The 25,319-nt window shown below is 44.9% G+C and overlaps 2 protein-coding genes across 6 annotated transcripts in view; one reads left to right on the top strand and one right to left on the bottom strand.

Annotated features, from left to right (window-relative positions):
• Positions 1-11,634, top strand: part of ANKRD13A (ankyrin repeat domain 13A) — a 41,110-nt gene extending 29,476 nt beyond the window's left edge. For 4 of the 5 annotated variants that reach the window (XM_047760114.1, XM_047760113.1, XM_047760111.1 and 1 more), the window contains 7 exons: positions 605-666; positions 1,704-1,834; positions 3,125-3,282; positions 4,371-4,484; positions 7,120-7,280; positions 8,841-8,908; positions 9,604-11,634. In XM_047760114.1, the coding sequence (XP_047616070.1) occupies positions 605-666; positions 1,704-1,834; positions 3,125-3,282; positions 4,371-4,484; positions 7,120-7,280; positions 8,841-8,908; positions 9,604-9,793 (884 nt within the window). In that variant the 3' untranslated portion in view covers positions 9,794-11,634. The remainder of the gene's footprint in view (positions 1-604; positions 667-1,703; positions 1,835-3,124; positions 3,283-4,370; positions 4,485-7,119; positions 7,281-8,840; positions 8,909-9,603) is intronic. The other variant, XM_047760112.1, reaches the window with a different exon arrangement.
• Positions 11,635-15,302: 3,668 nt separating this feature from the next.
• C15H12orf76 (chromosome 15 C12orf76 homolog) lies at positions 15,303-22,016 on the bottom strand. The gene is made up of 2 exons (XM_053743467.1): positions 21,736-22,016; positions 15,303-16,588 (listed from the first exon to the last, which is right to left on the bottom strand). Exons 1-2 carry the CDS (start codon positions 21,866-21,868, stop codon positions 16,503-16,505), a joined length of 219 nt encoding a protein of 72 aa, XP_053599442.1. The 5' UTR covers positions 21,869-22,016; the 3' UTR covers positions 15,303-16,502.
• Between the last annotated feature and the right edge of the window lie 3,303 nt (positions 22,017-25,319).

Raw genomic sequence — 25,319 nt, 5'->3', positions numbered from 1 at the left:
GTTGTTAACCCCTGCCACTTCCACCATTGTTCCCATCAGTCCAGTTTGACAGATGAGGAAACTGAGGCCTCGGACATATGAGAGGTCACCAGCCAATGTGTGCTTGGAATCCAGACCTGGCTTGTACCTAAATCCAAACTCTTTCTCCTATTCTGATTTAATTCTTTTTTTATTTTTATTTATTTTTTGTCTTTTTAGGGCTGCACCACGACATATGGAGGTTCCCAGGCTAGGGGTCAAACTGGAGCTATAGCTGCCGGCCTACACCATAGCCACAGCAATGCTGGATCTTTAACCCACTGAGCGAGGCCAGGGATCGAGCCTGCAACCTCTTGGTTCCTAGTTGGATTCGTTCTTGCTGTGCCACAATGGGAACTCCTGATTTGATTCTTATAATTGTTGTTCATCCAGTTTAGCGATCCTAATAAAAAGTGTCCTGGAAAGGATAAGTTATCTGGGGGTTATTGGGGATGATTTTACTGGCCCATCTGTAATGGAGTTCCTAATGCACAGTGGGGAAGCGTGAAGGTAGGCCGAAAATCTCTTTCTGTCATTTTAAGTAAGGTATAATATTCAACATTCACCTCCCCCCCCCACCCTATAGCGGACAGAAACCCACTGGAGTCTTTGCTGGGAACCGTGGAACACCAGTTTGGTGCCCAAGGGGTAAGTTGATGCCATGAGCTTCCAGCTCGGTTTAACAGAAGATGAGTAGTTTTCTATGCTGTGGAGGCATGTATTGAATCCTGAGCAGGCCTAAAGGCTAAAGCACACTCCCTAGCTGGAACTCAAGATGTTCTTTTGGAAGAGAATGAGTCTTTGAAAATAAAGATTTTAGAGCCAGGCATTGACTATGGAAATCAGGTGCTTTCTGCCCTGCTTTAAACTAGGACCACTTTGGAGTTCCCGTCGTGGCTCAGTGGTTAATGAATCTGACTAGAATTCATTGAGGATGGAGGTTCGATCCCTGGCCTTGCTCAGTGGGTTAACGATCTGGCGTTGCTGTGAGCTGTGGTGTAGGTTGCAGACACAGCTCGGATCCCATGTTGCTGTGGCTCTGGTATAGGCTGGTGGCTAGAGCTCCGATTCGACCCCTAGCCTGGGAACCTCCACATGCTGTGGGAGAGGCCCAAGAAATGGCAAAAAGACCAAAAAAAAAAAACCAAAAAAGCAAAAAACCTAGGACTGCTTTATAAAAATGGAATTGCAATAAGGATTCAGGATTTTTAATTTTAATAGAGTACCTTGACAAACATTTTCTTGCTCAGTCTTCACACCACCTCTGTGGAATTGCTGCAGTGAATGTCACTGTGGGTCGGAGAATGAAATGACTTTTCCATGTCACAGGCTAGAGAAGGACAGAGCTGGAACTTGAACTCCCAGTCTTCCAGATCTCATGTGCTTTCAGATATTTCTGTCTGTGTCTCTCTGTCTTTTTCCTTTCTATAATCAGGAGATAAAAAGGTAAAGGAGAGTGGAAAAATGATTTGAAATGGAGAAATCCACTAGACTTGGCCATGTAGTTTGGTAACACCTTTGTAGATTTTCTTATTCTGTGCAGTAACTTAATAAAAAAATGTTAATGACTAGAACTTCCTGCTCTGTAGCTGGTTAACATGTCCACCTCAGAGGCTGGGTGCCGTAGGCCTCCACTTGTCTGCACCATTTGCCATTTCTCACTCCCCTGAGTTCTGGCTCGGCAGGACCTCACCACAGAATGTGCCACCGCCAACAACCCCACAGCCATCACTCCAGATGAGTACTTCAACGAAGAGTTTGATCTGAAAGACAGGGACATCGGAAGGCCCAAAGAGCTGACAATTAGAACACAAAAGTAAGAGCAATTCAGTGGCCATTTTCAGCTTATAGAATCTTTGTTTCAGAAGTTGTGCAGTTTTCTGGTGTCACGTTCGGTCCTCCTTTCTGTTCCCTTCCCTTAAAAATAATTTCAGGAGTTCCCATCATGGCTCAGCAGGTGAAGAACCTGACATAGTCTCAGTGAGGATGCGGGTTCGATCCCTGGCCTCACTCACTTGCTTAAGAATCTGGCGTTGCCATGAGCTGTGGTGTAGGTCACAGATGCAGCTCAGATCCTGCATTGCCGTGGCTGTGACGTAGGCTAGCAGGTGCAGTTCCAATTCACCCCCTAGCCTGGCAACTTCCGCAGGTGTGGCCTTAGAAGCAAAAAAAAAAAAAAAAAAAAATTTAAATTACTTTATCTAATGAAAACTAACAGTAGATTACCCATCTTATTATTAGCCCTTCTCCAAAGAAAATATAGATTGGATGTAAGAATTCCTTTTTTGACAGGGGGAGTTCCCGTCGTGGCTCACCAGTTAACGAACCCAGTTAGCATCCAAGAAGATCTGGGTTTGATCCCTGGCCTTACTCAGTGGGTTAAGGATCTGGCGTTGCCGTGAGCTGTGGTGTAGGTCGCAGGTGCTGCTCAGTTCCCGCCTTGCTGTGGCTCTGGTGTAGGCTGGTGGCTACAGCTCTGATTTGACCCCTAGCCTGGGAACCTCCATATGCCTCAGTTTCGGCTCTAAAAAGACAAAAAAAAAAAAAAAGAATTCCTTTTTTTTTATTATTTATTTATTTTGTCTTTTTGCCATTTCTTTGGGCCGCTTCTGCGGTATGTGGAGGTTCCCAGGCTAGGGGTCGAATCGGAGCTGTAGCTGCTGGCCTACGCCAGAGCCACAGCAACACGGGATCCGAGCCGCATCTGCAACCTACACCACAGCTCACGGCAACGCCAGATCGTTAACCCACTGAGCAAGGGCAGGGACTGAACCTGCAACCTCATGGCTTCTAGTCGGATTTGTTAACCACTGCGCCATGACGGTAACTCCAGAATTCCTTTTTTTTTTTCACTGTCCCCGTGCTTCAGCTGATCCAATGAAGCTTTTTCCACCAGCTACCAATTCTTCCTGCTTGCCATTAGTTAAGGCTTGTAGTGCAGGTCATTTCCCCTGATTGCCCGATTTCAGGGTGATGCCAGTTCTGCATGGCTCTTTGACGTAGCGGGTCTAAGGTAACTGGGAAGACGGGAAGTGAGGAAGTGGGCATTGTCCAGCCTCTGTGGAAATAACTTAGTCTTGCTGTCCTTTCTCATCAAATCTGGCAGGTTCAAGGCAACACTGTGGATGTGTGAGGAGTTTCCTCTCTCTCTTGTGGAACAGGTCATTCCTATCATTGACCTGATGGCCCGAACTAGTGCTCATTTTGCCAGACTGAGAGATTTCATCAAACTGGAATTTCCACCTGGATTTCCTGTCAAAATAGGTACCATTAAATAAACCACAGGAGCACCCATAGGCTTTGCCGTTTTTGTGGGTACCAGAGTCTGCTTCAGGAGCACTTAAGGCAAAAGTAGCAGACAGTGGACCTAATGGAGGAAGGCAGAGTTATCCTCTGGTTTAATTTGGTTTAAAGAGGTATCATGATTCTTGGTTCAACTTGTATATCAAAATTAGAACAGTCCCTGGAGTTCCCTGCTGGCTCAGGGGGTTAAGGATCCAGCATTGTCACTGCTGTGGCTCGGGTCACTGCTGTGGCACAGGTTTGATCCCTGGTCTGGGAACTTCACATGCTGCGAGTGTGGTCAAAATAAAGAAAATTAGGAGAGTCCCCAGCCTTGGTTCTGTTTACAGATGGTGCTGACAGATGAAAAAGGCATAAAAATGTGCCACATTCATTGCCTCTATATCAAACTTTATTTAAGTGAAACTTCAAATTAGCCTGTTACTTGATGAGGACAATTGACACCAAGATCCTTTGATATATAAATATGTTTTAGGGCTTGAATTAGTGTGCATAATTCCATGCACAATACGTATTACTTGTGAAGAATTTAGTTTTTGGATAGTTGTATATTCATTCATGACACTTGAATCTTGGCTCAATCACTTACTGTGATCTAGGAGAAGTTGCTTAACCTCTTTGAATCTCAGTTTTCCCATCTGTATATGGGGAAGGGTTATGATGATTAAAAGAAACCATATTTAGGAGTTCCCATTGTGGCTCAGCGGAAACGAATCTGACTAGAATCCATGAGGATACGGGTTCGATCCCTGGCCTTGCTCAGTGGATTAAGGATCCAGTGTTGCCATGAGCTGTGGTGTATGTCACAGACACGGCTCAGATCCCGCATTTCTGTGGCTGTGGTATAGGCTGGCAGCTGCAGCTCTGATTCGACCCTTAGCCTGGGAACTTCCATATGCTGCAGGTGCAGCCCTTAAAAAAAGAGAAAAAGGAAGAAAAAAATCATATTTATAAAAAGTACTTGGCACGGTACCAGTATAGTAAGCTCTCAGTAAATGATGGATAGTATTCTCAGTAAAGCTTATTTATAAAACCTTTTATTTTGTTAGAAATTCCATTGTTTCATGTCTTAAATGCACGGATTACATTTGGAAACGTTAATGGCTGTAGCACTGCTGAAGAAAACATATCTCAAAATGCAGAAGGGACCCAGCTTGATTCAGGTAAAAAACAAAAAAAGTTTTGTGATTTAAAAAAAAATTCATCCATTTAGTCATTATAGTAATTATTCAGTTTGAAATTAGAATATCTGGAGTTCCCATCATGGCTCAGCAGAAACAAATCTGACTAGCATCCATGAGGATGAAAGTTCGATCCCTGGCCTCACACAGTGGATTAAGGATCTGGCATTGCCATGAGCTGTGGTGTAGGTCACAGACATGGTTCAGGTCCTGCGTTACTGCGGCAGTGGCGTAGGCCAGCAGCTGTGGCTCTGATTCAACCCCTAGCCTGGGAACCTCCATATGCCCAGAGTGCGGCCCTGAAAAGACCAAAAAAAAAAAAAAAAAATAGAGAGACTCTTATGGAGGAGATCTCTGTCTTGAATGAAAGAAAAAAAAATTTGTGGAATATGTATAACTGTGCTTGAATTAAAAAGATAGCATATCTGAGAGTTCCCCTTGTGGCTCAGCAGAATTGAATTTGACTGGTATCTGTGAGGATACTGATTTGATCCCTGGCCTTGCTCAGTGGGTTAAGGATCCACCGTTGGCATGAATTGTGATGTAAGTTACAGTCAAGGCTCAGATCCCATGTTGCCGTGGCTGTGGCGTAGGCCAGCAGCTACAACTCTGATCCACCCCCTAGCCTGGGACCCTCCATGTGCCAAGATGTGGTCCTTAAAAAAAAAGAAAACGACATAAAACAAGTTTATTGAAATGTAACATATATATAATAAAATGCTCCTACTTAAAGTGTGACAGGTTAGTGCTTTTTTTTTTTTTTTAGGGCCATTCCCACGGTGTATGAAAGTTCCCAGACTGGGGTCAAATTGTAGCTACAGCTGCCAACCTACACCACAGCCACAGCAAAGCTGGATCCAAGCCACATCTTTGACCTATACCACAGCTCATGGCAATGCTGGATCCTTAACCCACTGAGCAAGGCCAGGGATCAAACCTGCAACCTCATGGTTCCTAGTCGTATTCCTTTCTGCTGTGCCATGATGGGAGCCCCAGGTCAGTGCATTTTGACAAATTTATATACCCATGGAACCATCACCTCAGGCAAGATATAGAACATTTCCATCACTCCCCAAAATTTCCTCAGGCCCCATTGCCATCAATCCAGTTCCGATTTTGGATGCTATTGTAAATGGATTTATTTCTTAAATTCTTAAATAAGTGGATTTTATTTCCCAGTTAGTCATTGCTAGTATATCAAAACAGAATTGAAATTTTTTCTGAGGTTTGGTTTTTTTTGGTAAAATAATGTTCTGTGTCTTGGGCTACTTGAAAGTTACACAAGCATTTGCTTTATTATTATCACTTTTAAGTTTACAGGCATCTTTCTTTCTTTCTTTTTTTTTTTTTTGTCTTTTTAGGGCCACATCCTCAGCATATGGAGGTTCCCAGGCTAGGGGTCCAATCAGAGGTGTAGCCACCAGCCTATGCTACAGCCACAGCCATGTGGGATCCGAGCCACGCCTGCACCCTACACCACAGCTCACGGCAACACTGGATCCTTAACCTACTGTGTGAGGTCAGGGATCAAACCGGCGTCCTCATGGATACTAGTCTGGTTGGTTAACTGCTGAGCCATGACAGGAACTCCAGTTTACAGGTACCTTATATGTGCCTTACTATATTTCATAATAGAAAAGGGAAAAATAAAAAGACACATTAGCGTGATCGTGTATATACACACATTTACCACATTCCTCAGAGTTCGCATAAGTAGGAATTCCCTTGTAGGGCAGTGGTTTAAGGATTTGGCGTTGTCACTGCAGGGCTTGGTTCAATCCCTGGCCCGAGAACCAATTGCTGAAGGTGTAGCCACCCCCTCCACACCAAAAAAAAAAGAACACACAAGTAAACACTGGTTACCTCTGGAATTTGGAAATAGGAAAAGGAGTGTAGGAGAGAGCTTAACTTTTCATTTTACAGTTGTCTGGGGGTTTTTTGTTTCTTTTCTTGTTTTTGTCTTTTTTTTTTTTTTTTTTTTTTGTCCTTTTAGGGCCGCACCCGTGGCATATGGAGGTTCTTAGGCTAGGGGTCTAATCAGAGCTGTTGCTGCTGGCCTACACCACAGCCACAGCAACACCAGGTCCGAGCCGCGTCTTTGATGTACACCACAGCTCACGGCAATGCTGGATCCTCAACCCACTGTGCGAGGCCAGGGATCGAACCCACAACCTCATGGTTCCTAGTTGGATTCGTTTCTACTGAGCCACGATGGGAACTCTTTGTCTGGGGTTTTTTTGTTTTGTTTTGTTTTGTCTTTTGGCTGTGCCTATGGCATGTAAAAGTTCCCAGGCCAGGGATCAAACCTGCACCACAGCAGTGACCAGGGCCACTGCAGCTTCCTTAACATGCTGTGCCAGAGAACTCCTGTATTTTTTTTTTTATGACTATGCATTTTATTACTAAAAAAAAAAAGTTAAGGCAAGCAGAAAAAAGCAGTATTCTGGTACTTTTCTCTGTCAAGATTGTTCTTCCCTCAAAATCTCTCTCACGGAATAGCCAGCCTTGATTTTAATCATTTTAATGTTTTTTTTTATTTTAAAAATGTTTATAAAACATTGAAATGGAGATTTATTTTACTAACTCAGGCACTGGACCTTCGCCTTTTGTGTTTCAGCTTCCCCTCTCACAAACTTCGAAGTTGATCAGTCTGTGTTTGAAATTCCCGAATCTTACCATGTTCAAGACAATGGCAGAAACATGCATTTGCAGGATGAAGATTACGAGATAATGCAGTTTGCCATCCAGCAGAGCTTACTGGAGTCCACCAGAAGCCAGGTGCACTTATCAGAATAAATGGCAGGGCTTGGAAGGTCTTACCCTCCAGTTTGGCCTGTCTTTGGCTAACCTGACAGATTTGCTCTCAGTGATGAGTTTGGCATATTCTATGGTATTTACATAGATTACTTTATATTTTATGCAGCTAGTATTTTACAGAAGTTTATTCAGACTGTCTGCATAGAGACAGTCATCACTATTGACAGAATGTCGCCCAATAATCGTGTATCTTTCAGAGCGTGCTATATAATCTTCCTGTAGTGAAACAGTAAATTCTTCCTAGTTTACACCATCCTCTTTTCCCTGGTATATTATCTGTACGTTAGGAGTCTCATGCAAAGGTATGTGGATTTTAATCCCAGCTTCCTCCCCAGGGAAGACCAGTCATTGCGTTGTGGTTACTGAATATGTGATGAAACTGATGGTGGATTCATTGTTTTAAAATTTTTCTTTTTATCTCTGGTGTTTCATACTGTTGTAAGGGACATAATCCCAAACTCAGAGTCTGTGGCTAAAAGGAGCGCTGTGGATAGACCAGACCAGCATAAGAACAGTTGCCTCTTCTTATGTGGTTCTTCCTCAAGGCCTCCAAATGCCACAGGTGCAGCCCCCGCCCCCCCCCCCCCCGCAAAAAAAAAGGACACACAAGTAAACACTGATTACCTCTGGAATTTGGAAATAGGAGAAGGGGACGGTCCAGGGTTGGAGGCTTCCTGCCCTCTGGTGTGGTCCTGGGCTCCTGCTGTCCATTTGTTCATTGCTTTCTTCTGTCCTTCCACTATCATTAAGCAGATGTTTGCACAGTGCCTGCTTTGTGCCAGGTGCTGGAGTTCTTTGGTGAAACAGCCCCAGCGGCTGCCTGCCCTTATGGGGCTGCTGAGCTTTGGGAATGGTATCCATGCTCCAGATTCCCCCCGCTCCGTTGAGTCTTTTGGCATCCTGGTTTTGTTCTGGAGTCTCAGAGCTTGCATAGCCTGAGCTCTCCCTCCCCTCTACTTCCCGTGGACCCATTCTTAGAGTTTTCTGTAGCTCCCGGGCCAAGGGCCCAACCCCAGAGCTGACATGTTGCCCTTGCAAGGCGACCTTCCCTAGACATTACTGTTAGCCCAGTATGCTTTTCCTTTCCCTATTATAAATGAGCTTATTCCCCACCCTCCAACCCCTCATAGCTACATAAACCTTGTTGGCCATAAATTTTGAAAAGAGGAGTAGCCAGAGTCAAAGATGAGACATAATGAATTATGTATTCCAGTCTTGCTCTAAAAGAATTACCTGCATTGCTCATTCAAACATTGCCTAAGGTTTGGCTCTTTTTAGTAGATGGGGTTTATATCTAGTATGAGCACGTGGTCACTGTCAATCAGGTTAGTGTGTCTATACTATATGACATTGGGGTGTCATCGTAGAGATAACCCCAGCCCCTATTTTTCACACAGTAGTATTGATAATGGACATGTAAATATTTTTCATCTTGTTTTAGCTGCTTTCACTATGTTATCAGTACAACTGTCTGTTCCTTCTAAGGGATATTCCCCTGTCCACCATGTTTGTTTTCCGTAGGAACTTTCAGGACCAGCTTCTAATGGAGGCATTGGCCAGGCACATACCTACGACGCTCAGTACGAGAGGTGATTGACTCTTAATGATTAAACTGAGGTTGGTGCAGGTGCTTAGGACACATGGCAGCAAGCCTGGCAGGAGAGACTTGATAAATTGTTAGCTCTCCTGCTTCCTCCTTAAATTAGCTCTCAGCTCTGGGTGGCTGAGCTTCCAGGAATTGGTGATAGAATGGCTGGCCAGTACCATGAGCAGAAAGGCACCCCGTAAATATTTTCTGATTGGTCTGATCTTCTGTGAAGAATGTGTGATCACAGAGGGTCCGGGTACCCTCAGGGTGCCCTTATACAGTTTTAAGGGTGATGACACTTTGGGGAAGGCTACAGAGAGGATTAGATTATGAGCTTTTTTTTTTTTTTTTTTTTTAACAAAAGGGGGAAAACTGGAAAGATTCATTTTACAAAGTATTTCCCTGTAGTTTGGGCACATATGAAAACCTGCTGAAGAACGTGGGTTTTGCCTTAAAATAGATCCAAAGTTTAATTCCTAGCAGCATCACTTAGTGGCTGGGTGATCTCAGGCAGGTGTGTACCTGCACCCAGCACCTACACCCCCAGAGTAACGTGGGATTGATGGCATCGTGCACTCAGAGTGTATATGAAGTGCCTGGTATGTGTGTGCCCTGGGCATGTGGTTAAGAAATGTGGGCGCTGCCGCCGCCAGTGATGACATTAATCACTCTTTCTCCCCTGTTTTTCTGACACAGAGCCATCCAGGAGAGCCTCCTCACCAGCTCAGAAGGCCCTGGCGCCTCCAGTGAGACCAGCCGCTTTGACAGCGACCTGCAGCTGGCCATGGAGCTCTCTGCCAAAGAGCTGGAGGAGCGTGAGCTGCGGCTGCAGGAGGAGGAGGCGGAGCTGCAGCAGGTCTTACAGCTGTCACTCACTGAGAAGTAGGCCCTCCCGCCTCCTGCCCACCCACACAAAGCAGACGCTCTGCCTGCACCACCGAGGGACTGTGCCTCACCCCGAGGCAGCAGAAGGCAGCTGTCCCCTTCTTTATGCAGAGGTGCCGGGCCACCCAGGTCCACCCACAACGCTCCCCAGGGAAGGGGCTGGGGTCCTGCGCCCCCACCTCCAGGCCTGAGGGGAGGAGAGCATCATCACTTTCCATTAGCTGTGTTGGCTTGCAGGTCACATTTTTACTACCAGCTTTAGATAAATACGCAACCCCCCGCAGGTTTGTAGATTAATTTTTATTAAGGAGTGATAACAAAAGTTCTTGCAGAGTCAGGGTGCTTTTATATATGAGAGCAGCAGCCTTTGTAGAGTGTGGTGTATGAGAATCTATGAGATACTTCTTTACAGTTCACCAAAGAAATGGGTCACCTGTGCCGATCTGCTCTTTTGTTTGGACCTTTATACAGGGTTTCTAGGGCATTGTCCCTACCCTATCTCCACCTTAATTCCATTCCTTCCACCCCCAGCTAAAGCTAAAGAGGAGATCTGTACAGGATCTATTTTAGATTAGGGTTAACTATTTGCATCAAATTAAGATACACAAATGACAACAGATGTTGCCTTAGCCTTAAAAATTACTACTAGTTTCCAGCCACCTCACTCCAGGTATGGAAGGATCTGATTTGAATTTGTCAAGGCAGTTCCTTTTGAGAGCGGGATCCTCCAGGCTTAATCCAAGGCAGCTAATTCTGGCCCTGAAGGAGCAGCTAGGAGAACCTGAGGCTTGTTCTTGAAGTGGGCAGGCTGGCCAAAATCTTGGAATAGCGCAGAACCAAACCAAGGGTGTGTTCCCCGTCTTCTCTAGTGAAGGGTCTCCAGGCAGAGGACCAAGAAGACCCCACTTCGTGCCCTAGGCTCTTGGAGAGGAAGGGGCATACCTGAAATTAGAAAGGGAGCTACATACGGAACTCAGTGGCTCTGTATTCAAAAGGGAAAATGTTTCCACGTTGCTTTTTAGAGTTCAAATCAACATCCTTCTGGATAAATATATTTTTTAACAGAATCTTTTTATTATTTTTAAAAGATATAAAACCGACTACCCCCATCAATAGCAATACAAGGTTATACATCTTAACCAGATTTTTCTCAGGCCTTTTTTGGATACCTTTAGTAGTTAACTATTTTGTCTAACCCTTCTGTAAATAACCATCGTACAACATGAAGAAGCCTGGGGAATACAGCCGAGGGCACCTCACTCCACCTGGCGCACGTATTCATTCCCACAGGCTGCACTGAAATCACCTAGCGACAACATCCTCTCCTGTTTTGCATCCATTTCCTACCTGTTGCGCTGCTTTCGGGATGGGACGGGAAGCAAAGTACCGTTCCAGTTGACGTCTGTATATACAGTTAGCGTTGCCAGGGAAACGTTCCCAGTCACAAAGAATTGTGCTTTTGATTCCATGGAACCATCTGGCTTTCTTGTCATGGTCTGACCAAAATTCCTTCTCTGCATACAAGGCCAGTATACGCAGCATCACAGTCGTTTCAGATACTCAGCTTGGCATTCCGTTTACTCAGCGTTTACCGTGAGCGGGCACACATCTTGGGAATGGCTGCAGTTAGGCCACATGGTTTACTCACTAAGTGAACAGAGGTGATTTCTGTGTTTGCATTCCATTGTTCTGCTCCCCTATGTCTTTGCCTTTCTCCCCGGGAAGTCAGTGAAAAAGGGACTGAGCTTTGTGTCACCACCACAGCATTTTCCACTTATGTGTTCACTCTCTTAAAAGACAAATAAAGACTGCTTCCTTAGAGGGTGCTCGTATGGTATACTAGACAGCCTTCCAAAGTCTTTTTTTTCTCCTCCAGTTTTCTAGTCATTTCCTGTTTTGTGTGTTATGGGAACATTAGAATGGCTCTCGGTGCTCAGTGGTGTATGACCAAGATGCCATGCTCCTCTCGGCCCTCGTGCACATCCCAATCCACATGCCCCATGCTACTCATTTCAGATGGAAACTCCAGCCAACCAGTGCCAGGCAGCTCTGAGAGCCCCTGCGGCCCTCTTCCTGGAGAGGGACTGGCCCTGGTGGAGTGCCGGAAGCCACACCAACACCACATCTCTCCAATTGGGAGTAAATCTGCCTTTCCTTTGAGCTGAAGTGCTTTGTGAGGCTCTTCTTGGAAGTTCAAATGATAATTCAGCCTTCCAGACCTAACCTACACCTAAGTATCTTGGTAGTAAAACAAAAGGGGCAGTGACCACTAAAAAATTGTTCAGGTTCCAGAAATGAGGCCTTGGTATTTCCAGATGTAAAGACTCTGCTTTACTTTTGGGCAGAAAGTAAATAGCAATACTTTGAGCATCATGAAGAAAACTATTATTCTTCTTAGGTCAAGACATGCCATACCTATGGATTATCTTACTAAATAGTTTATCTTTAAGGCTCATTAAAGCTTGGGTGGACGGACCCATGTCATCATGTAAGCAACTTGTTGCATGCGAGCAACTTCTGCATGTAAGACACTACTAGAAATTAAGTACAGTCATCCCTCAGTATGTGCAGGAGTGTTTCCAGGATGCTCCACAGATACTGTCTGTGGGTGCTGAAGTCCTTTATATAAAAATGACATGGTATTTGTATATAACATACTATATGCTCCTGTATACTTTAGGGAAGTTACTCTAGTTTTTTTGTTTGGCCACACCTGCAGCATGTGGAAGTTCCTGAGCTAGGGATTGAACCTGCGCCATAGCAGCGACCTGAACCACAGCAGTGACACCAGATCCTTAACCCACTGAGCCATACCCAAACTCCTCCTCCTTCCATATACTTGAAATCTTCTCTGGATGATTTATCTGATACAATGCAAATGTCATACAGTTATAAATAACAATGTAAATGCTAATGTTAATAGTTGCTGGTGTGAGTCAAATCCCAGTTTTGCTTTTTGGAATCTTCTGGAATGTTTTCTCTCCCCAATTTTTTTTTTCTTTTTTGGCTGTCCCACAGCATATGGAGTTCCCAGGCCAGGTATCACATCCGAGCTGTAATTGTGACCTATACCACAGCTGTGGCAGTGCTGGATCCTGTAACCCCCTGTGCTGGGCCAGGGATCAGATCTTCATCCTGGTGCTTCAGAGACACCACCAATCCTGTTATACCTCAGTGGGAACTCCTCCCCCCAAGTATTTTTGATTTCAAGTTGGCTGAATTTGCATATGTGGAACCCTTGAATACAGAGGGATGACTGTGTAACAAAGTTCCCAAGATACTTGCTCCAAAGACAAGCTCATCACACCCCACATGATGTGAGGTGTCAGGGCAGCTAAGCCCACCCTAAATAATGATAGTAAAGAGAAACCATAAACACCGGCTTGGTCCCACTTTCCTGCTGAATGCAGATGACATCAAAGATGACGAGTTGGACTATGACAACCTCAAATGACTGCAGATGGATTCCCAGGTCCAAGCTAGATCCACGTCTAGAAAGAAGTGTGGATTTAAGATTGAGATCCAGCTGGAAAAAAGTGTAATCCACTAATAAGACTCTAGGGCCCTGAAATGGCAAGCAGCACCTGCAGATTTCTTAGTCTCAATTTTAAGGAAAGTTAATATTAGTATTTGCTGGGAGTTCCTGTTGTGGCGCAGCGGAAGTGAAACCCACCAATAGCCATGAGGATATAGGTTCGATCCCTGGCCTCAATCAGTGGGTCAGGGATCTGGCAATGCCGTGAGCTGGGGTCACCTAAAGGTCACAGATGTGGCTCAGAACCTGAGTTTCTGTGGCTGTGGTGTACAGTCAGCTGCAGCTCTGGTTTGACCCCTAGCCTGGGAACTTCCATATGCTGCACATGGGGGCCAAAGAAAAGAAAAGAAAAGAAAAAAGGTTAGTGTTTGTGAAGTGAATAGTCTTTTATTATTGGTGTAAACCAGTTGAATGTGTTCATTAGGGGACAGGGTGAGTATCCCGAGTACAGGTCAGTTTAGGAAATGTAGGGTTTGCGTCCTGCCCATCTGCACTATGTAGATGAAGGTCAGGAGAATAAGTCCACCTGAAAGTAGCAGTAGGTCACTCTCTGGTGCATAAAAGTTTTCAGTTTCTCTGTCACACTTGGAATTGAGGTTTTCACCTTTACTCATTTCTCTAAAATAAGCCTCTTTCTATGAAGATTAATTATTCTGTCTTACTTTCACTTGAAATCTCATACTGAACAGATGGTAGCACTGGGATGGTGTAGGCTTGGTTTTGGATTTGTATGAGGAATAACCATTTCAAGATTGTTTTCGAAAATTGAACATGATCTTTTTATTACCTGGCTGGTGATTACTATGCAAATGGCAGGCTACAAGGTTTACAGGCCTGGTGATTTTTTACCGTTTCCTTTTAAAATTCTAAAAATGGCTCTATATATCTGTATCTATATCTATCTATCTATATATATATAATTATTATTATTTATTTATTTATTTTTTGCTTTTTAGGGCTGCACTTGTGGCATATGGAAGTTCCCAGACTAGGGGTCAAATTAGAGCTGCAGCCACCAGCCTACGCCACAGCAACTCGGGATCTGAGCCACAACTGCAAACTACACCGCAGCTCACAGCAACGCTGAATCCTTAAGCCACTGAGCAAGGCCAGGGGTCAAACCCACATCCTCATAACTAGTCAAGTTCATTACCATTGAGCCGTAACAGAACTCCTAAAAATGGCAATATGTTTTTAGGCAGCACATCAAAATGTGGCACCCAGGTGAGGAGGTGATGTGGGTTCCTGGGACTTAACTCTGTTCGGGCTAGAGTCTCAGAATTCCTCCTCCAGTCAAAAGCCATGGGCTTCAAAACACAGGCCAGCTGTGGTGAGCCTACCTCCACTTGTGTTGGTTTTCACATCTGATCCTCACCATAAAGAAAGATACTGTGTATATCATCATTTTACAGATGAGAAAACATGCTCTAGAGAAGTTAAGCCTGTTTGCAACTGGAGCTGGGACAAGAATCCAGTTCTTCTGGCCCCTTGCCCAGCTTAATAGATTACTTAAGGCTCAGTTTTTGAAATAATCAATAGCTTGCCTTGGGGCAATAGTATATTTTCACATGTTAATTTAAAATTCCACTTTGTGGTACTTCTTTAAGAGATTAAATCAGATTCACACACACACACACAACCTGCATTTTATTTATTTATTCATTCATTCATTCATGCATACATGCATGCATTTTAGGGCAGCACCCATGGCATATGTAAGTTCCCAGGCTAGGGGTCAAATCGGAGCTGCAGCTGCCAGCCTAGACACAGCCACAGCAATGCCAGATCTAAGCCTTGTCTGTGACCTACACCACAGCTCACGGTAACGCCGGATCCTTAACCCACTGAGTGAGGCCAGGGATCAACTTTGCAACCTCACGGTTCCTAGTCGGATTCGTTTCCGCTGTGCCACAATGGGAACTCCCACCTACATGTTAAATACCTAGAAAATAATTACTTGGAATAAAACAGCCTGTAAGATTTTACTTTAGTTTTAATTCACATTTTGCTCAAAAGCACAAAACAATATTTCAGTGGCTCAGTGTTAGGGTTACAAACAAAATCCTTCAGTCAAACAGTTACAGCATCCCGCATAAGTTATTTCACATTAAGTGCAGGTTGTTAAAAATAACAAACAAAAAACAGTGCTGTGCTTGAATGGAGCACAAACAAGATACGGCACATTTTAATTTAACAACAAAGTTAAACCCAGCAGCTTTAAAATAAATACTGTTAAGTACGAAAATACTAGTTCTGTGGGGAGCGGGGAGATATCCAGTTCACCAACAGTACAAACAAATAGCAGCATTTTCAAAGTTGAAATTAAATTTGTGTAAACACACACTCAGCCTGCCACTCTGCCTCGTACAGTGAACACGACTTGGTACTTCTGTTGCATTCTCCCCACCCAGGGCTGAAAAGAACTCCTGCTGAGCCTCTTGTGGACTCCAAATCAGAAAGGCTGCCAGGATGTCTAGGGCATGGGCTGGAAAGACTTAAGTGCAGGATCAGTTCTTTTTCAGATAGACCAACTGCTAACACTTCCAGTCCAACCCCAGAACCTTGCAGCCCAAGACTGCCCGTGGTCCTAGGCCTACCTGGTGTGACCTTGACTTCAGTGGAGTCATCTGAATGCAGAGCTCCCTGCAGCATGAGGAGTGGCGGCCTACATTCCCCACAAATGACATTGCTTTGCAAACGGCACTCTAGGCCCACGCAACTCAGGACAATTAAAAACATTTATGATTCTTAAACCACTGTGGTTGAATGGGTCTTAAGTTGGGCAGGTCGACAAGTTAAGTCGTCCTCTCCTTCGTATTTTCAAACATTAACGATCAGTCCTTTCCAGTGTGGTTTTTACATCACTCACAAAGTTGTCTTTCTCGACAGCATGCCATCTTTACACTGAACCTTGGAGCTTCAGGTCTTACTTTTAACAAGCAGAGCCATATAGAAAAAGAAACACTGAGAAGCAGACTCAGTGGCCAAATACTTGCATTACAGTGTTAGAAAGAAAACAGCTAGATGTTTTTTCTAAATCATTCAGCGTTTACCAAGTGTCCAGACAAAAATCATTTCCAAGCAGTAAACTTCTGATTCCAGCTTCTCCACTGATCCATGCACAATGCAACTTATTCTTTACCAAATACTTGTGGAAGGACTTGGTTTCTCACTGTCACCGACGCCGAATGGGCTTGTAGACGCAAAATGCCATAAGGATCATGGTCACCAGCAGGATGCTGAAAATGGTTCCCATCAACACTGCAAAAGGAAAACAGGTTACCTCCTAATGGCAGCCTCAGGCTCTCTAAGTCATTCACTGACAACTCAGTGCCAGCCACTGTGCCAGGTGTGAGGGAAACAGCCACAACAGACCCTCTCTGGGGATGTCTCCGTGTGGGGGGAAGAGAACAAGTAAGAGCATTCACAGAGCTCAAAGTGCTGTGAAGAAATCAGTAATGTGAGAGTGATGGGGGAGGGTGAGCAATGGCAGGCAGGGGGTGGGGGAAGCAAGTGAGGAGGGACACACAAGCCGAGGCCACCAGGGAAGGAAGGAGCTGGCTGTGCGGGCATCTGCAGGGCCTAAGGAGCAGCAAATCAAAGCCCTCGAGGCCAGAACAAGGCAGAAAGCCAATGAACAGGAAATGGCTGGGAGGAAGGAGTGAAGGAAAAAAGACAGGACTAAAGCCAGAGAGGAAGGCTGGAGCCAGGGTATGGAAGGCCTTGTAGACCAGGAAGGACACATGGATTTTATTCTAAGCTTAAAGAGGGGGAGTTCCTGTTGTGGCTCACTGGTAATGAGCCCAACTAGTATCCATGAAGATGCAGGTTCGATCCCTGGCCTCACCCAGTGGGTTAAGGATCTGGCGTTGCCATGAGCTGTGGTGTAGGTCACATATGAGCTCGGGTTCTGCATTGCTGTGGCTGTGTTGCGGGCCGCAGGTATGGCTCTAAAAGGCCAAAAAAAAAGAAAGGGCTGTAGGCAGAGTGACATGATCTGATTTAGCTGGAAAAAGAAGACCCCTCTGGTTGCTATGTGGAGAGCCATCCCATTATAGGGGGACAAGCACAGAATCAAGGAACCCAACTATGTTTTCAAAGCCATTCATAAAAACTAGAGATTCAATAAGAATAATGCATTTTAGTCTCTTGAAGAGTCTGGAGGAGGGCCTTTTGATCAAAGAAGCAATTAAATAATTTCACGAATCTATTATTATTTTTTCTTCTTTTTATAGCCACAGCTGCGGCATATGGAGATTCTCAGGCTAGGGGTCGAATCAGAGCTGCAGCTGCTGGCCTATGCCACAGCCACAATGCCAGATCCAAGCCGAGTCTTTGACTTAAGCCATGGCTTGCGGCAATGCTGGTTCCTTAACCCACTTAGCCCAACTAAGCGAGGCCAAGGATCGAACCCACATCCTCATGGAGACTATGTCCTTAACCCGCTTAGCCATGATGGGAACTCCTATTACATTTTTGAGAGTCAGTTTTGCATCAAAAATGTCCAAGTTGCTTAGGCAGGAAATGGGACCTATAGCTGACCCCTCAGTACAAAACTAGATATACGGACTTGGGATTTAAACTAACATAACCAGCAACCCACCAGAAGTGATGTGCAATCCAGTCTGTGTGACCATCTCAGAAACCTTGGGGGGAGTTCAAAATGAAGTTACCTTGAGAAGCAAATGTACGTGTATGTGTTTGTGAGTATGTGGGCCCTTCCCAGGTTCAAGCTGGGGCCTAGCCACAGTTATTCTCCAGTCTGGTTATTGTTCCTCTGCAAAAACCAAGATTTGACCATGATTTTATTTAAAATTAGTAATTTGGGGGTATTTGTGACTCCCTTATCTACCCCCTACCCATTACTTAACCCAGTTATTAAAGACTGACCATAGAGAAAGATCATTTTTTTCCAGTGAGGGACAGGGAGGAAGGATGAAGAAGGTGAAAAAGACAATGTGTCATAACTCCAAGAGGGCAGAAGGAATTTTAATGGTTTCTGTTAAAACAAAATCTGTGACTTGCATGAGCTAAATGTCATCTCTCAAAATAGCCCATGTTACCTAAATACCTGCCCTAATTTTCAGATCTAAATTCTAAGAGTTTCTAAGGCTCTGACTGCAATTGGACCAAAAGTTGTCTCACTCCATTTAAACCTTTTTTTTTTTTTTTGCATTTTGGAAAGGCAAAACAGACAAGCCCAAAACAAAACACCAAACCCGCCCCAAAAAAACAAACCTTCCAGAGCAGGAATGCAGGGGACTAGACTTGGAGAGTGGAAGTCTTTCTTAAAATCATAAAAATAAAAAAAGAGATGAAAACCTTGAGTTGTTAGGTACACAATACCCATTGGGATAGCTCGCCTTTTGGCCTTGATAAATTCTCCCACTCTTCATCTTTCCCCCTCACCTTGGCGGACCAATAGCAGCCACTATTCAGGTCCTTCCTTACGGTCCCTTTCCCTCACTGAGCCTTGTTTTCTACGTTTCTTAACATGGAGCCAATGAAACCCAACCCACAAGAGTGAGGTTCTTGAGGCCTACATATGAATGTCATTTAGATAGCAAACTTCAAGTGAAATGTTTTTGCGGTGTTTTGGAACTACTCTAATACTGTAGTTTTTTGGGGTTTCTTTTTAAGCTTCAGTTAACACTGTAACATGGAATCAACTGTTTTAAATAATGAAAGAGACCAGCATATTCCAAAAGAATCTGAAAATCTTAGCCTTGGAAGGGTCCCAAAAGACATCTGGTCCAACTTTCCCCTGAATGTGAACATTTTTTCTATGACATTCCTGGCAGTTCCCACCTCTCATTTGGAATAATTCTGTGCATTTGTCAACCAACCAAAACAACTAGAAAATTAGAAAAGCATATCCACATCATTATTTTTTTAACTGTCATAAAGTAAGCACCTGACAAATGAAAGCCATTATTATCACCAAGACAGGCCGCACAATGGTCACGAACGCAGGGTTTGGGGTGAGACTGTCTGGGTCCCCATCTACACTTACACAGACTACATGACCTTACGGAAGTTGCACAATCCCTCTGTGTCTGTTTATGCTCCTGTAAAAATGGAGATTAAAGTACCCACTGCAAAGGACTGTCTAGGGCAGCATTTCTCAAACAATCTGTGGTAAAGGACTAGTTTTTTAACTTTTAGTCTGTCCTGGGCCACTACCTAGCCCCACTAAGCATGACTAATTAGCAGTTCCCTCAACCTGCAAAACATTCCAGTTCAGGGACCTAGAACTGGGCTCAACTTGCTTGAAACAATACCAGACTTTTAAATTTCCTTTCCTTTCCTTTCTTTTTTTTTTTTTTTTTTTTTTGCTTTTTAGGGCCGCACCTGAGGCATATGTAAATTCCCAGGCTAGGAGTTAAATTCAAGCTGCAGCTGCCGGCTTATGCCACAGCCACAGCAACACCAGATCCGAGCCACATCTGTGACCTGTGCCACAGCCTGCAGCAACTCTGGATCCTTAACACACTGAGTAAGACCAGGGATCGAACCCACATCCTTACAGACACTGTGTCAGGTTCTTAACCCTCTGAGCCACAAGAGGAATGCCCTGTTCTATAGACAGCTCTTTTTTTTTTTTTTGGTCTTTTTAGGGCCGCACCTGTGGCATATGGAGGTTTCCAGGCTAGGGGTCTAATCAGAGCTGTAGCCAGTGGCTTATGCCAGAGCCACAGCAATGCCAGATCCGAGCAGCGTCTGTGACCTACACCACAGCTCATGGCAACGCCAGAGTGAGTGAGGCCAGGGACCGAATCCACAACCTCATGGCTCTTAGTCAGATTAATTTCCGCTGTGCCACCACAGGAACTCCCTCTATAGACATTCTCTTGACAGATAAATAGTTTGGAGACCTCACTGCTCTACGACCACACCTTGAATAGTCATACTTTGTTTTTTGTTTGTTTCTTCCTTTTTATGGCCACACCTGTGGTATATGAAAGTTCCCAGGCTAGGGGGCAAATCGGAGCTGCAGGTGCCAGCCTATGCCACAGCAATAGCAATGCCACATCCAAGCTTGTGGCAACATGGGATCCTTAACCCACTGAGTGAGGCCAGGGATCAAACCTCATGGATACTAGTTGGTTCTTAATCTGCTGAGCCACAACGGGAACTCCAATAGTCACACTTTGAACAGTACTGTTCCACAGCAGTGGTTCTCAACCAGGGAGATTCTGTCCCCAGTGGACATCTGGCAAACGTTGGGCGATATTGTGATTATCTGGCCTGGGAGTGTGGTGTGTTACTGGCATCTGGTGGATAAAGTAGGGGATGCTACTAAACATCTCAGCTCAAGAAAGCGTGTCTCCAGACTGAAAAACTTATGGTCTCTAGAGGAGACAATTTGGGGGGTGGGGGGAGGTGCTTGGGTTGTGGGATGGAAATCCTGTGAAATTGGATTGTGATGATCATTATACAACTACAGACGTGATAAATTCATTGAGAAAAAAAAAAAAAAGAAAAGAAAAAAAAGAAAGCGTGTCTCCCCACAAACCACCCAAAGAATCATCTGGTCCAACATGTCAGGAGGACCCAGGTTGAGAAACTCTTTTCTAAAGGAGTAAGCAGGATAACTTATAAGAAACCACTTAGTAGAGTGCTAGGTCCACAGTAAGTCATCAACACATGACAATAACTTCATGGAAAGTCAAGGTAATCCAGAAACAATACCATGTGGCAGCTTTGTAGATATGCAGAGGTACCAATGAAGTTCAGTGCAAAGGAAGGACTTTGGTGCTACAGGAGGCAGAGTTATAGTGAAGTTTGCCAAGCCTGAAGCTCCAGGGTCTCTTCCAAAACCATGTACTCCCATATGTGTGTATATACATGTTAGGCTGACATCCTCCCAAAGGTACATTTCAAGCCCCATGAAACCTAGGTTCTCCTACTGGCCTCCAAGATTTCCTAGCTGTGTTAACCGTGGGCAAATATTCACCTCTCTGAGTTTTATTTTCCTTGCTGAAAAACCATATCTTTCTCATTAAGTTACTGTGAGGTTCAAATAAAACCATGTATACAAAGTGTTTAGTACCACACGGTACACAGGAAATGCTCAACAAATGTCAGTTATCATTATGACTATTAATCCCATTAGGAAAGAGGGGGGGTGAGTTAAATATTGGTCATGTGGCCTAACTTGGGCCCACACAGCTGCATAGGATGGGACCCAGACTCTGGCTCGGGTCTCCAGATTCCCAGGTCATTCATAGGACCAGCACATATAGATTCTACCGTGGCCCAAATCTTGAGCTGAACCCCAGGCCTTCGGAAAGAGGGTCACACCGGCACCCCCTGACCTCACACGGCCCCGGCCCTCTGCCCAGCGCGTGCCAGGCTCCGGCTGCAGGGAGCGGCGGAAGCGCAGGCCCGATCCCGCGGCCGCTCACCCAGGTTCTGCCCACGTAGCACTGCATACGGCCTGCTCCGTTCCGGCGGTTCCACCGGGCTCGGGGCCTCCGCCTGCCCTAGCAGGAGGCTGCACAATCCGAGACTGAGCCACCACCCTACGGGACGAAGCATCTTCTCCAGCTCACAGTGAAGGAGAACCCACTTCCGCCGGAAGCCCTTCCTTTGTCAGCCTCTCAGCACCTTCCGTCGCGCTGGGCTCGCGTCGTTGCTAGGGTAACGATACTCCCCGACCAGAGTTTGGCTATCGTCAAGGTTCCTCTGGGATCCACATTTGCCAGGACTAACGTTTCCCCCCCGGGCCAATTTTCAGGGGGATCACACTTCCGGCCGCGGCAAAGTCCATCTGGATATAAGTTCCGCCATGACTAACGTTTCTCCTTACGTTGAGTTCCAGGTGGGCCTATTTCCGTAGAGGTTTCTTGGTTCATCTTGTATCTATTGAAGATTTTTTACGAGTCTGGGCATTTTCTTATTAAATCTTCACCACAGGCCTGAGAAATAGACAATCTATTCCCATTTTACAAATGCCAGCTTTTCAGGGAGCCTTTACCTGGACATCCTTTTCTAAAATAGCAGCCTCTGAATATATACACTCTCATGTTGTTTTTTGTTTGTTTACGGCCAAACCTGCGGCATATGGAAGTTCCCAGGCTAGGGATTGAGTCAGACCTGCAGCTGCCCTCCTACACCACAGTCACAGCAACTGAATCCGAGCCACATTTGCGACCTCTGCCACAGCTTGCAGCAACACCGGGTCTTTAACCCACTGAGCGAGGCTAGGGATCCAACTGCATCCTCATGGATACTAGTTGGGTTCTTAACCCCCTGAGCCCCAAGAGGAACTCCTCTTGTTGCCGCTTTCATTTCCCATCCCTCTTAACTCATAGCCATTTACCATAAACATTTAACGTACATTTTGTTATTTTCTGATGTTGACTAAAAAAAACCCCAAAAAACAAAGCCACCACCACGTTAGAGTTGTGGGTTAAGTTTTATTTGGGGCAAAATGAGGACCAGAGCCCGGGAAACAGCCTCTCAGCTCTGAGGAACTGCTCTGAAGAAGTGTGTGGTGGTGGGGATGGGGAGGTCAGCATACATGTGATTTTAATAAAGGGGGATATGTACAATCAACCACACATTTTTGGGAGAAGGTTGCTGCTAGTCACGAGGAGTAGATGTCTCTATTAAATTTTAGTGCTTTTCTAGATTGGAGAAGATGCAAGAAATTGGGCTCATTCCATCCCCAGAAAAGTACCTAACTACTTGAAGGCCTGTTCTGCTAATTTTCCCCAGAGCACAGAGTTCCTCATCCCTGATCTCTGCCTTGAACTCCTTTCAGGGTGTGTTGAAGGTGAGTGACTGCAATGGCTAGTGACTTAATCCTCATAGAGGCAGATGAAGAGTGACAGTTTTTAGTTGGCACCTAGTACCTGCTGTCATCCTAGAATTTAAGGTTCGCAGGGGCAGAGATTTTTTTCTTGCTCACTGTTGTTCCGAAATCTGGAAGAGTAGTATATTATACTCCATGAATGTTGGTTGAATAAATGAGGAAACAGCTTAGTTAAATGTTTGGCCCATTGCTACACAGAGTGAGTGGCAGAGGTAGACCTTGATTCAGGTATAATTCTGAATCTTTTACTATTTGGTGTGGTGATGAAACTAACACAGAAGAAAGGAGGTCTGAGATGATCACAGAGGTGGAAATGAAGACTGATCACATGGGGCATCTAGCCCCAGACATTGGGCTAGACTTTGTAGTCACTTAAGCTAATAAATTTCTTTTTCTTTCTTTCTCTCCCTATTTCTTTCTTTCTTTCTTTCTTCTCTCCCCCTTTCTCTCTCACTTTCCTTCCTTCCTCCCTCCCTCTGTTCGTTCTTTCTTTCCTTCTTTCTTCCTTTCTTTCCCCCTCCCTCCCTTTCTCCCTCTTACCTTCCTCCCTTCCTTCCAATTATTTATTGAGTCAGCTAGCTGTGATTTTTCACCCAAAAGGATCCTGACATGGTAGACCAAGAAGTGGCCCAACTATTTTAGCAAAAAGAGTGAATGTTTCAGTTGTTTACCAGTCCATTCCACTGAAGCAGGACACAGTCATCTTCACTTGTGTCCTTTTAGGCCATTTTTCTTTTTCTTTCTTTCTTTTTTTTTTTTTTTGTCTTTTTGTCTTTTTAGGGATGCACCCGTGGCCTATGGAGGTTCCCAGGCTAGGGGTCTAATTGGAGCCTTAGCAGCTGGCCTACATCACAGCCACAGTAACTCCAGATCCAAGCCGCATCTGTGACCTACACCACAGCTCACAGCAATGCTGGATCCTTAACCCACTGGGTGAGGCCAGGGATCAAACCTGCGTCCTCATGGATGCTAGTCAGATTTGTTTCTGCTCAGCCATACAGGAACTCTCTAGACCATTTTTCTTACTTGGGCCCCTGAAATGACATTTTCAAAGTGTTAAAACCACAGCAGAAGTGGAATGTCAAAAAATAACAAGAGATTGGTTTCCAGTGTTACATACATACAATGTAATGTATTTAAAATACAGCTGCAAAATGTATGTTTTCTCCTACCTTTAGAGTAGGAAAGCAGCTGTCCTCTTCTATACCATTTGGCCTTTTTGTTGCCAATGAGGGTTGCCTTTTTCATTTTCCTCAAACAATCATGTTCATGCTCTTGTGTCCTGAGACAGGGTGAAATTTAGCTTCATCAACATCCTAATTTGAAAACCATCACGGAGTTCCCGTCGTGGCGCAGTGGTTAACGAATCCGACTAGGAACCATGAGGTTGCGGGTTCGGTCCCTGCCCTTGCTCAGTGGGTTAAGGATCCGGCGTTACTGTGAGCTGTGGTGTAGGTTGCAGACGCGGCTCGGATCCCGCGTTGCTGTGGCTCTGGCGTAGGCCGGTGGCCACAGCTCCAATCTGACCCCTAGCCTGGGAACCTCCATATGCTGCAGGAGCGGCCCAAGAAATAAAAAAGACAAAAAAAAACCAAACCACCAGGAATTCCCATCATGGCACTACTTTGGGCACTTTCAAAGTTGCATCTTTTTTTTTGTTTGTTTGATGACAGCAAGTCACAATTCTGTTCCAGAGAACTGAGTCCCTGGTCAGGAGTTTTTCTGTTTAAAGGAACTTTCTCTTATTCATTAATGACCTTTCAAAGTTTGTGTTAAGGCTCAGAAACTTAACTAGTTGACTTCTACAACTAGTAAACCATTTGGAAGCTGTCACTAAATACTTACTTTCAATCAACAGGAAACAAACATGATTTGATTTATCCCATCCTCTGTGTTTTGCAATTTGTGTGGAAACTCTTGCCTGTGAAGGGGGCAGGGTGGAAGGAAAGATTATTTGAAGAAGCTGGCTTGGTATTTGCATTTTTTGGGGTGTACTTTTTTGGGGGGTGCCGAAATCATGGCATATGGAGGTTCCCAGGCTAGGGGTCCAATTGGAGCTGTAGCCACCGGCCTACGCCACAGTCACAGCCACTTGGGATCCAAGCCGTGTCTGCAACCTACACCACAGCTCACACCAATACCAGATCCTTAACCCACTGAGCGAGCGAGGCC

Source organism: Phacochoerus africanus, chromosome 15, assembly GCF_016906955.1.
Source record: "Phacochoerus africanus isolate WHEZ1 chromosome 15, ROS_Pafr_v1, whole genome shotgun sequence".
NCBI lineage: Eukaryota > Metazoa > Chordata > Mammalia > Artiodactyla > Suidae > Phacochoerus > Phacochoerus africanus.
The sequence above is the reverse complement of the archived record's forward strand: the minus strand, read 5'-3'. Positions and strand labels throughout refer to the sequence as shown.